The 12,151-nt window shown below is 41.8% G+C and overlaps 1 protein-coding gene across 2 annotated transcripts; it reads left to right on the plus strand.

Annotated features, from left to right (window-relative positions):
- Window positions 1-3,089: 3,089 nt before the first annotated feature.
- LOC131969193 (inositol hexakisphosphate kinase 2-like) lies at window positions 3,090-8,537 on the plus strand. Of its 2 annotated transcripts, none has more exons than XM_059330371.1 (5): window positions 3,090-3,576; window positions 4,627-4,798; window positions 5,658-5,827; window positions 6,247-6,422; window positions 7,179-8,537. In XM_059330371.1, exons 1-5 carry the CDS (start codon window positions 3,312-3,314, stop codon window positions 7,770-7,772), a joined length of 1,377 nt encoding a protein of 458 aa, XP_059186354.1. In that variant the 5' UTR covers window positions 3,090-3,311; the 3' UTR covers window positions 7,773-8,537. The 2 variants fall into 2 exon arrangements, with proteins under 2 accessions (XP_059186354.1, XP_059186355.1); XM_059330372.1 differs by having other exon boundaries at window positions 6,247-6,392.
- The last annotated feature ends 3,614 nt before the right edge of the window (window positions 8,538-12,151 follow it).

Genomic DNA, 12,151 nt, shown 5'->3' on the forward strand with positions numbered 1-12,151 from the left:
CTTCCTGTTGGCTGCATATGCCATGTCACTGTTTGCGACTGGCACACACCTCATTGGCACTGTGAAAAGTCCCTGCTAACTGCCCCATGCTATCCTCAACCCATTTCTGTCAAGGACATGGCTCTCATTTCCTTGTCTCTAATTTTTATTTTTGTACCCCTCTATAACATATCATGTCCACTGCAAAGTTCTTTATTCATTTTCAAATTGGGCTTTAATTGCCACATCTCCACTGCATTGTCTAGCACGGCTCGACTCGCTTGGAACCATTCTTTTTTTAAATTCAGTGTCGAAAGTTGTGAATAGTACCTGATACTTTCTTTTGGTTCCAACTTGGTTCAGGTTCCATGCAAGCTCAGCTTAAAAGTGGACACCGCAGGCCACAGATTGGTCAGAGAGAATGGATGATTTGATATCCTGCACAAACCTGACATTTCTAATAGCCAAGGTACTGTCAATAGCAACCTTACATCTTTTATTAACTTGACCTAGATTTTTTAACCTCTGTTGGGTTGATGATTGAACAGATCTACTCAGAGAACTCACTGTGTTTGTATCTCTTTGAAGATGATGTCACAAGTCACTATGGTGATGAAGATGAAGACGATCTCAAGAAGAGTACCTGGTACCCAAAGCAAGTTAATTCGAGTCGAGTCAAGCTGTACCAAGCAGTGGGAATATGGCAAATGTTCTGGTTCATGCGCCTATTATATTCTTCTGCAAACATTGAAGGGCTAATTGGTTATAAAGTAAATTACTTAAATGGTTGTTTGATTAACATACATTTATGATTATTTATGTTTATGCCAGCTAGTCTGTGAATAAGTGCCTGAACTGTCTGAGTTTAAAATAGTAAGTGTCGTATTTATTTCAGGATGTAAGTGGCGCCCATAATGATTGTTCTGGTCTGAGCAGTTTCATCATCTGTATCATGAACTATGGAGGTTACCCGGATTTTAATGTCGGCCCCTTGCCAACAATCTGCCATCTCAAACTCTCGGATTTCTAATTTTAATACAGCATGCAATGCAGGTGCTGACATTTACATTGACATAGCTGTATGTTTACGCAGCAAGACAAGCATGTGCCAAGGGATTACATTTATCCTTGGCTAACAGATTTCATTTACTACTCACAACCAAATCATGCTTTTACGCTTGTGCAGCCTTCAGACAACACAAATATAAAAATATATTAATGAGAACACCTGTGCTGTGTGTTGGACTATCTTGAAACAAAACATGAAGTGACTACTGGGAGCCAGGAGTGCCAACTCAGTGCCAATTTTAGAGCAGGGGTGTTTGTATGGGGTGCCCAGGACTTACCAGATCCACCCCATCCCCCCAGAAAGAAAGCTTTAAGATGTGTTTGTGTGTATGAACACAACTCGTGAGTTTAAGTGTAACTGTGGCTATTTTCTACTTGTTTGTCATGGCCTATTTTTCTCTTGTGTTCCAAGAGGCAGGATTAGAGAGATTAGTGCCGGGCTTTCTGACTCTGTTCCTTGCACAACTAGCCAGTGTCCAACTGTAATGTATAGCACACACAAACACATACACACGCACACAAGTACATAAACACATACACATTTACATGATGATTTTATACAAACATGAAACCATACATGTAATGAAACCTACACTATGTTTTGGTAATAAACCTTGCACTCATCTGAGGTAGACTCACATGAATGCAGAAGTGAGTGACTGTCTTAATCAGATGTTATTTTGCCTGCTACGATAATCTGTGTCAAGAAGAGTTAGAGGGTGAGAGATGAGGATTATAGTTTCCACTCTGGCAACACCACAAGCTCTCAGCAAACCCCCAACCATACCTGGTCCACATCCTGAACTCTGCCACCATTTAAATTTACAACTTCTACTCTGTCAAATAAATAAAAAATACAGAATTTTTATGAATGGTCCATGCAAACCTATTTACTGTATTGCTTTGCTGTAGCCCCTCAGCACCTACAGAATTTTGGGGGAAGTTTGTCTAAAACGATGCACAAGACATTGAGAGTATTTCCATGGAGTATTTGGTTTGAATATTTCACTCAGTGTGAACATCATATAGCCTGTAGGGCTAAATCATTGTTCATGTTGTCTCTGTCTGCAGTCTCTGTTTGTCCATTCTTTCCTTTTCACCCAAGGAAGTGCAGTGTTGAGTGCAAACTCTTGAGATTTACAGCCAAATTTATTGGTAGTCTGGTATGTGCAGATTATATAGTATATTGAGAGGGTAAATGTTCTTCATTTCTTCAACTTCTTCATTTCTTCAACTTCTGTCAACCACTGAATGACATTATGGGTACAGTTCACTCTTAGTACATTTAACAACAAATGAAGAAAGCGACTGGAGATACTACACTGCAGCAAACTCAGACATTTCTAGCATCAGTCATGTAACTTTCAGAATGAACACTTTTGTTCCTGGAAATCTGCTCACTGTTAGCAAACGACACATATTGTCAATATTTCAATATTTCGGATTTAAATCCAATCAATGAATATCTCTTTTTGTGAAATATCCTGTTTGTTTGTTGTTTTTGTTTTTCAGTGCAAAAAAACAACACACATAAGTGCAACCATGTGACAATGACAGTCTGCCTCCATGCTTGTTTGTTTGGTCACGCGAGTTTTTGTGAGACCCCACGTGCACTCTGACATAATTTTGCATAAGCGATAAGTTGGTCCTGTGACTTGATTGAATGTGGTGTACGTGTGCGTGTGTGCGTGTGTGTGTGTGTGTGTGTGTGTTCTTACAATTAAAAAAAACAAAAAAATATGTTGTTATGTCTGTTGGCCTCATATGTTTTTAAATCATTTAAGATTTTAAAATACTCTTGTGTGCTCCAGGCAACATTCCGCTCTCCTCTCTGTCTCTCTCCCTTCCCCCAGACTCCCCCCTCCCACCACTGTCTTTGTTTGCTTGCTCCTTTCCCTCAAAGGGTTACCACCCAACAACCTGCTTTGGGTGCTCCTGATTGGTGGATTGCTTGTGATGGGGGTGGGCCCAGTTTAAGGCTTGTGAGAGCTTCACCAGTGGAGAGCCAGCTCTCAGCTGTCAGAGAGCATCCAGTCTGCAGTGGAGGCACAAGCAGGATCTATCTCCGTCTGCTGCTGCTGCAGCAGTAGTCCAAACCACAGCGTTTACAGGACTTCCTGTTTCTACTCAGCTACAAGAACTGCCAGACAAGGAGTCAAAAAGGAATTAAGCATCCACTAAAACTTGGCTATTTATTCTGTTTCTCTTCTATTTCCTCCTCCCTGTCCTCATGCCCAAGGCAGTGTGGTCAGGGCCAGAGGAGGATGGGTCCGGCTGTGGAGGCTCAGGTCCAGAAGGCCATGGATGCAGAGCAAAATCAGCAGCAGCATCAGCAGAACCAGCTGCAGCACCAGCAGTGCTACATGGAGAAAGGGGTGATGCTTGAACCCTTCCTACACCAAGTGGGGGGACATTGCTGCGTCCTACGCCTCGGGGAGGAGACCATCTGCAAACCCCTCATCCCCCGTGAACATCAGTTCTACAAAAGTGTGCCTGCTGCAGTGAGGAAGTTTATCCCCCAGTATAGAGGTAAACCTACTATCCTTTTCTAACCAGTGTTGTGCTGTGCTGTGTTGTGTTGTTGTGCATCTCTCTTTCTTTATTTCACTGCTCTGTGTGCATGTGTGCAGGTCAGGTGGGAAATGCTCTTTTGCAGGCTGTGTGTAAAGTGTACATTTAAGTGTACAGTTTGAGATTTTTAGGAAACAGAGCTTTCTGCTCAAGTGTTGTTTTTAGGTGCTTGTGCATGTGCCAATTTGTGCCACAGGAGGGTGCTGCAGCTGTGACTGCAAGTGGGCCTCCTTCAAACAGGCCAACTGGCTGTGATGTCCTGTTTGTAGGGGGCTGCACAGGTAAGTCAATTTCTCTTTCTGGCACACAGCTAGCATTTTAAAAAGGATGCAAAGTGAGATTCTTCTACCAGACACTTTTTAACTGCTTCAAAAATGAAACACAATTAGATGACATCAGCAAAGAGTGTGATGGACTGGTTTAACATACCATGGGGAAAGGCTTTATTCTGATACAAAAAAGCTTTGGGAAAGCTGTTGTTGTGTTGGTCTTCTATAGATAAAGCCTGTAAACTAGCATAATGTTGTTGTTTTCTGTCTATGTGTGTGGTGATACTTTGTGGTTTGGTATGATGTATATTACTTGTTATGTTGTGTGAGATTCCATCTTTTGCTAATAAACAGTTAAAATTTTGCAGCCTTGTGTCATTTGTGTTTGGACTGATATTTTCTCTATGCTGTTGATGTAAGCTTATTAATATCAGACGTGCATAAGAGCATGGTTTGTTTTTGTGTATGATTTTACACAATTAAAACCCACTTCATGCACATTGATATTCATTTAATGATAGCTCGATACCATCCTCTGTTATAGTATTGTCAAGGTACTGTTAGGACATATATCTTAAAGAGATTTAGGGATTTAGAGATAACAGATTCTCAGCAGCACTAGTACTTGTATAATTGTATCAGCTCTATTGTGCTTTGATTCTTTATAAGAGTCTCTTAACCGCTCCGTGACAAATCTTTAACAGATTTATTTCTGTTTCCCTCTATTTCCCACTCTCAGGTGTGGTGTCAGTGAGCTTTGAGGAGGATGACGAAGGGAACCTTTGCCTCATTGCTTACCCCCTCCAGAGTGACCCAACAGCAGACCAGGAGAACAAGGACCTCTCGGCTGACTGTGAGCCGAAGGTTCAGCTCTCAGTGGACAGTGAAAATCAACATATTCTCCTGAGCGGGTGCGTATAATACCTGATGAAATATGACAGAATATATGTTCTTAACATTATCAAAAAGTCATACAATTGGCTGTTTTAATCATGTAGTTAACATTGTCAAGTTTAAGTTCAAGCTCCAAAATGACTTGGTTAAAGTTAGAGAAAATATCACAGGTTGAGTTAAAAAGACTACAATCAAATGTATCTACTGGACAGAGTTGAATGATATAGGATGTGACATATCTATGAATGCAATTCTTTTAAAGACAAGAACAGGAGGTGAGATGAAAGAAAATGTCCCAACAGAGACAGCAGTACACTGAGGGACCTGTTAATCATGATAAAGTAGAAGGTGTAGTCAATGCATCAACAGGCGGGGGAAAAGTGAGTCACTTTCACACGTAAAGCGAGGCTCATGTAAATTAAATTGAAGATGGTGGTTACACAATCGTAGTATATTTAAAACTCCATCCTCATTCTTACATGAATGGTAAAGCTATAGCCCGGAGATTCGCATTAATCATCTGGTGACGCACACATTGACTTACAGATACAACCTAAGGCAAAACTGGCTCTAAATACTGTGAGAGGCTGATCCTCGGCTCTGGCAGCCAGCTAGAGGGTCACAGGCTCAGGGTTGCGTAACTGCAATAGATGCATGTCCCTACCCATATACACAAGCACAAAACTTAGTCAGCCCTGGCCTGGAGTGGCCTAAACAACTGGAAGGCATAATTGTTGACAACAAATCATTTGAATGGTTTGATTGTAAATGTATTGGATGAATGATAGTGAGTGAAATACATGATTCCATTGAGCTCTGCTTTTATACAACATTTCAACAGTTCTTTATGTCTAAATCGAATGTTTTCTCTCTCAGTCTGCCGCCTAGTGTTCATAAACTGGAGGAGGAGGCCGAGGTGCACTACTACAGACTGGAGCGCAGTCACAGTAACGGTGTGCCACAGCTTAAACACATCCCCTGGACCCTCACAAGTCAGCAGCACCACCTGCAGAGGTTAAAGGAGGCCATGCACTGCAACCAATACAGTATCCTTTCACTGACTGGGAAATGCATTGTGAATTTCTCCCTATTTGGCCAACATTCAGTATCAGGGTGGAACAACACCAGATTAATTGTTCAGAGGCTCCCCTGCCAACTGAGCCATCAGAACACCTCAGCACCTGCTATTTACATGCAGTTGAAATGTATACATACTTATCAGTAGCTCCAATATATATGACAATCTAGTTATCAATATCGTTGGAGTTCCCATTACTTACTTGATATTGCTGTGTAAATACAGTGTTGTAAGGATTATAGCATTAATGACAATGTCATGAACCTGTGAAGGGAAAAGCCTACATGTACACAGTTTTTTATTTAACCCTGTCAAGTAGTTTTATGTTGGTTAGTGTAGAAGAAGGCCACTGTTTTATCCTCTTTCCTCCTTGACTCAGCTTACCAGAATTCATCCTGTTGGAAAATCTGACATGGCGGCACACGTTGCCGTGTGTGTTGGACCTGAAGATGGGCACGCAGCAGCATGGAGACGACGTCACAGAGGAGAAAAAGGCCAGGAAGATGCGCAAGTGTCAGACCAGCACAGCACCGGTAATAGGAGTCTGCCTCTCTGGCATGCAGGTGGGCCTTGAACCAAAACTGGCTCCAATGTTCATGGCTAGATTAAATAGATGGACATTTTGGGAATTATGTTGACTGACTTTCTTGTGGAGAATTAGATGAGATGATATATATCAGTGTCAGCATCAGTGTGTTATATGTAAAATGTCAGCCAGCAGGTGGTTAGCATTGTTTAACATACAAACAGTTACATATCCACCTACCAGCACCTCTTAAGGTCTAAAATAGCATCATTGCTAATTGCAACATTGCATCAGTGTGCTTTTCAGATTGAGGGCATGCAACTGGAGGCAGTTCTGAGCCTGGTGCCAGCGGTGCATCCATGTACTGCATGAAAAGACAGTAATTGTCAAGCACATTCACTCAAGACTGCAGTTGTTCAACACTACTTTGGCTACGATGTTGTGTACCAAACTGAACATGAAATAGTCCTTTTACGTGAAGTAGGAGCAAATAAGTCCTATGGGGCTTTTCTTCATTTTCTATAGACTGATTCAAATATTAGTTTCAGTGTCAGCAGGTGACAACTGCTGCATGCGCATCCATCCAGCCCTACTATGTAGTCACTTTCCTATATTCCAATTTGATTCCTGCCCTCCATCTGAATTTTCTGAGTCGTAATATTCATGTAAATTTAAACAAGCTATAATCTTGTTTTTCTCATTTTGGGACTATTCCTTTAATAACCTGACTGCCATGTGTTATTTAGGAATTAGTGGTGAGTCACTGACTTCTCTTTTTTCCCCATCCCTTCAGGTGTACAGGTGTGACACGGGCCAGCTGATGTTCATGAACAAGTTCCATGGCCGCAGGCTTAGTGTGCCCGACTTCAAGGAGGCTATGTTCCAGTTCTTCCACAGCGGACGGCATCTACGACGTGAACTCTTGTCCCCGGTGCTGCGCAGGCTCCGAGAGCTGCAAGCCGCCCTGGAATCCTGTGAATCGTATCGCTTCTACTCTAGCTCCCTGCTCATCATCTACGATGGAGCGCCGCACCAAAAACACTCCGAGGACAACCTCTCTGATGAAGAGGAAGAGGAGGAGGAACCAGATATGGAGGAGGAGGAGGCGGGTGACGTAGCAGGTGCACCTGGTTTCCCCCGCAGGTCCTCCACATGTAGCGACGGCAGCGTCAGTAGTGGGAGCTCAGCTGTCGGCCAGGCTCGATTGACCCACTCCGACCCCATAACCCCATTGGTGGATGTGAGGATGATAGATTTTGCCCACACCACATGCAGACATTACCAGGGGGACAGCGTGGTGTACGAGGGCCTGGACAGCGGTTACATTTTTGGTGTTCAGAACTTGATCACCATCCTCTCTGAACTGGAGAACCGCAGCACAGACTAAATAAAGACATGGCACACAGTAACATGGAGTAGAAAGAGGAGTACTGGACTACAGAAGCAGAGGGAGATTTCCCCTCTCTTCTTCAAATTTAGACCTTGTTGTAGGTGGCCTTTCAGAGGACCCAGTTCCTGTTTTCTGGCGTTGGTGCTTCTCTATGTTCCTGTTCTTTGTGTCCATCTTCGGGCTATGAGAGACCTGCACATAACATAGACGAGCCATCTGTGTGACTGATGCAGTGATTTACTCATTGTCATCCTTCTGTTTAAACCATATAGGACAAAAGGGTAGGCAGCAAATAAAAGCAATTTGAAGTCTGGGGACAGTAAAAATGTTTTCACATGTCTGATTCCAAAGAAGGTGTCCGCATTTTGCACACACAAACACATTCTGTTAAACAAGTGTGTGTTTACTCTGAGACAGGGCTATGTGAGAGAGCAGGGGTTGAGGACAGAGCCGATTCTTTTTTTTGCCTGTTCATTCTGCCATTTTTCTTTCCCTGTTCATTTTTCACTCAAAGAGACTATATTCATATAGGTATCAGGGACAGATGATAATAGAGTTGTTTCTTTATTTTACATGTTTCATAAAATAAACTGAAAGTTGAAAAAAAAGAATGACGAGTACTACATTCCATGTTATTAATGTTATAATAATGATATTCATTAATATTGTTATTGGACATGTTTGGATACCTCTATGTTTATGTATGTGTTGTCCAGAGTCTGTTGGGGATAATAAAGACTTGGGTTTGTGTTAACATCTGTATCTCTTCTTCTGTATTTGCTTTGCTTGTTGACAAGGTCAGGAGCTTTGTCATCACGGGGCTAAAGAAAGAAACCACAGACTTAATAACATGTAAATGCCGCAGTGATCAAATGTCATGTAAATATCCAGGAGATCGTCCATTGGGTGCATACACATGACTGCTTTCTGAGTGCCAGCCAGTGCAAGCACATGATGACAGCATAATTAATATCTCTACAAATACTTTGGAAAGCATGATAGGACTGCATTCACAAAGAGCACGCCCACTCTTACCACCTGCTGTGCAGACAAATAACTAGAGCAAATGCAGAGCCTCAGGCTTCTAATGTCATGTACTGTTGTGGAGAGCAGCCCAGTTAAAAAGATTACCCAAACACATCTATGGACTTGTTTCCATCAGCCTAGAAGAATCTATCTGTTTAAAAGACAGGGTTTGTTTCTGGCAGGAGGAGGATGACGGCAGCCTGGGCTGCCTCAGCCAGTCCTGGTCATCTCTAACCAGTCTGAGGCAGACAGAGAGGAGCTGAACAATCTGCTCTCAGAGTCACAGGCTCTGTGTCATGTGAGGAGTACCGGCAGTCTGCGTGGAGATGAGCTATTAGGCAGACACAGGCTTGTGTCAACAGAGAGCACGGGCCATTACCACGTCAGCGTCTTCTCTCTGGAATGTACTGTACTGCTGCCACAGACATCCATCTCAATTTCACATCAATCTGATAAACAGAGCACAGGTTTATATTCATGAACAACTTTTAACACACATTTTGATGTCCGTCAGTCTTAACGCATGGTGTACGGTACCTGCACACAGCTACACAAAGTAACAGTGAACTTTATTTTGTGTTGATTTGGCAGCCCCTGTGGACCGAAGTGGTAGTGTTTCCATGAGCACCACAGCCTCCAGTCTTAAAGGTCTTAATCTGGCTAGCAGGTGCATTTGTTTTGGAAGTGAGTGAAAAAAAGACACCAGTGTAAATGCATATGTGAAACCATAGGTGGATTATAAGATAATGAGCCCCTGGGCACACACATGCACTTGTTTTGTGTCTCTTTGTAGCTGCTTTGTGTGTCTTTCAAGTACTTTTGAGTCTCTCCCTACTTGGTACGTGTCTCTATGAATGACATCACTGATGGTCTTGTGTGTTTATGTAGGTCATATAGAGGAATCAGTATTAAATTGAAACTGTTTCATAATCAGAAAAAATACTCCTTGTAGTTCATTAAAATGATCTGATACAGTTGAACATATTGGTTGAAGTTCATCATATAATGTAATCTGTATGCTTTCATAGATTAATGCTGAAAATAGTGGCCTCCTGTAAGTCACCATCTGTCACATGCTTGCTGGGTTTGGGCCATGAATAGTTTTCCCTATGAGGTCTGACATATACACATTCATACTAACTATAATGAGTGGCTCTGTTCAGAAAATATAGCCAAACAACACATTGAAATGGGTAATAACAACATCTTTTGGAAGACTTTGGTATAGTGCATGTATACTATATATATATATATATATATATATATATATATACATATATACATATATATATATATATATATATATTTACTCATCGTTGCCAAATTTTTATGTGACTTGCCTACTGAAATAAATATTTCAGTAGGCTGTTATATACATGTCATAATCTCTACAACAACTGTTGTCTGTCAACACATATGTTCTGTATGTCTCAGTCTACGACCTGCCTATTCTGTAATCCTGTGGTGCTTTAGGACAGTACAATAAAAGGTCATACGCCTTACTGTAACCCAGTAAAGGGCAGACACTTTAATCTTTAAGAGTCTAGGTCAGGAAAGGGTTAGGGTGGTTTATGAGCACATACTGTTTACATGCCAGTTTCAGATCCCAATGTATGTTTAATAGACTGCTAAAGGTCAGCTGCATGCAGAACCAGAGTCAGTCCAGAAGTAGGACATGCATGTGGTGTTTCTGTGCTGTCTGATTGCAGAGGGATAGAAAGATTGATGGGTGAGAGGATGGTTAGCGAAGAATATAAGCTCTTCCATTTGCACTCTGTGGGAAGAGGGGGGGATGTTAGCCAATGTTGTGTAACAGCCTCAGGGTCAGTGGGCTTCTTTCAACCATCATAATGATCCCATTCTGTCATCACATTGTTAGTGTATGCATATGTATCATACACCATTCACATATTGTAGATTCACTGTTATTCTATACTATAGCATCTGCATGCATATCACTGTGTGACACGTGTGTGCATGTGCGTGCTTGTAGCCCATTGCTTTGTGAAGGTTGCCACTGTAAGTGGAGCAGTTGCGTAACAGCGGTTAATATCGCTATGGCAACAGCAGCCTTTACTGGGAATGAAATAGTGCCATAGCTTTAAGGGCCACGAGAGTCACACCCCCGTTCATCAAAATATGAATACTCTATTCATTCATCAAATCCGCTCCATCACTTCATAAGCATTCAGACTGTGATCGCTCTCACATAGTGGTGCATGCTGCAGTTAAAAGCACAGAGTCCTGTGATTGATGCACATGTCACCTCCAAAAACAATAATTTCATTCCTTTGCAGTGTAAAGTCATCCTTTCGCAGCTGAAGTTCAAGGTTGTGCATGATGTAGAATTAATTTCCCTTGTTTGTTCTCTGCCATAGAGTCATTTCCTTATCTCTCAGCAGTTTACTCATTATCGGCAGCAGACTGATGTTTATCTCATAACTGTGAAGTACTTTCGCTTATTACACTGTTGAAAGGCAGCTAACTATTCCACAATTCTTCTGCATATGGGCTCATTCCAGTCCAATCCACAACCTCTGGGTCTGAATAGTGAAGCCAATGTGGTTTGTGTGCCTTCAACCTTCATTCTTTCTGATGGCCAGCAGGGGTCGACTCCACTTTATTACCTCAGTAAACATTTTCCTGATGAGTTTATGGTCGAAATCTCTAGTTTCAAGTCAATACTGCATGATATTCCTTCAGTAAATTATGGCCCGAGTAAAATAGACTATAAAGCTGGTTATGGTTTAGGCTGGGGCTACCTTATAAGTGACAGGTCGCCAGCATTGCACTCTGTTTGTTTTCAAACTTTGACCCTTTCACAGTGTGTTTTCAGTTCAAAGTCAAATGTAACATTCTGGTTGTCTAAAATGTCTTGTTCAGCATTAGGGCTAAGGAGTCCACTTTTCATTTTGAATGACGCGTGCCCCTGCTAAGCAAGATATCTAGCTAGCTCTAGCATTAGCTAATAACTTAGCATCACTTCTGGTTCCAAAAAGCCAAGATGGCGACCACCAAAATGCTAAACCTGAGGCTTCAAAATCACAAACCATGTGGAACATCTTGATGACTACGTCCACTTCTTTTTTTCACAGTCTTTGGTTCAGACCAAATGTGTTTTTCACTATCACAGCTTCACTTTCCTCCCAGCAATCTGATGTTGATATGATTTGCCCTTGACTGCCTGACACATAGAGATATGACAGGACACGCAACCATCAGGAAAAAAAACATTGCAAAGCTTTCTATTTTTTGCATGGGTGGTTGCATTTTGGGTTATGTGTCTTCGAGATTATGTGTGTTTCATACCGTTTGTAAATCCTTGAATATAATTGTAATTTTCTCACTCT

This window comes from Centropristis striata, chromosome 3, assembly GCF_030273125.1.
Source record: "Centropristis striata isolate RG_2023a ecotype Rhode Island chromosome 3, C.striata_1.0, whole genome shotgun sequence".
Taxonomy (NCBI): domain Eukaryota; kingdom Metazoa; phylum Chordata; class Actinopteri; order Perciformes; family Serranidae; genus Centropristis; species Centropristis striata.

What these genes read in the sequence shown, in the direction of transcription:
- LOC131969193 (XM_059330371.1), top strand. Translation starts at nt 3,312, where the DNA reads ATGGGTCCGGCTGTGGAGGCTCAGGTCCAGAAGGCCATGGATGCAGAG. An exon ending in CAACATATTCTCCTGAGCGG is followed by an intron (nt 4,799 to 5,657) that starts GTGCGTATAATA and finishes TTTCTCTCTCAG; the next exon opens with TCTGCCGCCTAGTGTTCATA. An exon ending in CATGCACTGCAACCAATACA is followed by an intron (nt 5,828 to 6,246) that starts GTATCCTTTCAC and finishes TCAGCTTACCAG; the next exon opens with AATTCATCCTGTTGGAAAAT.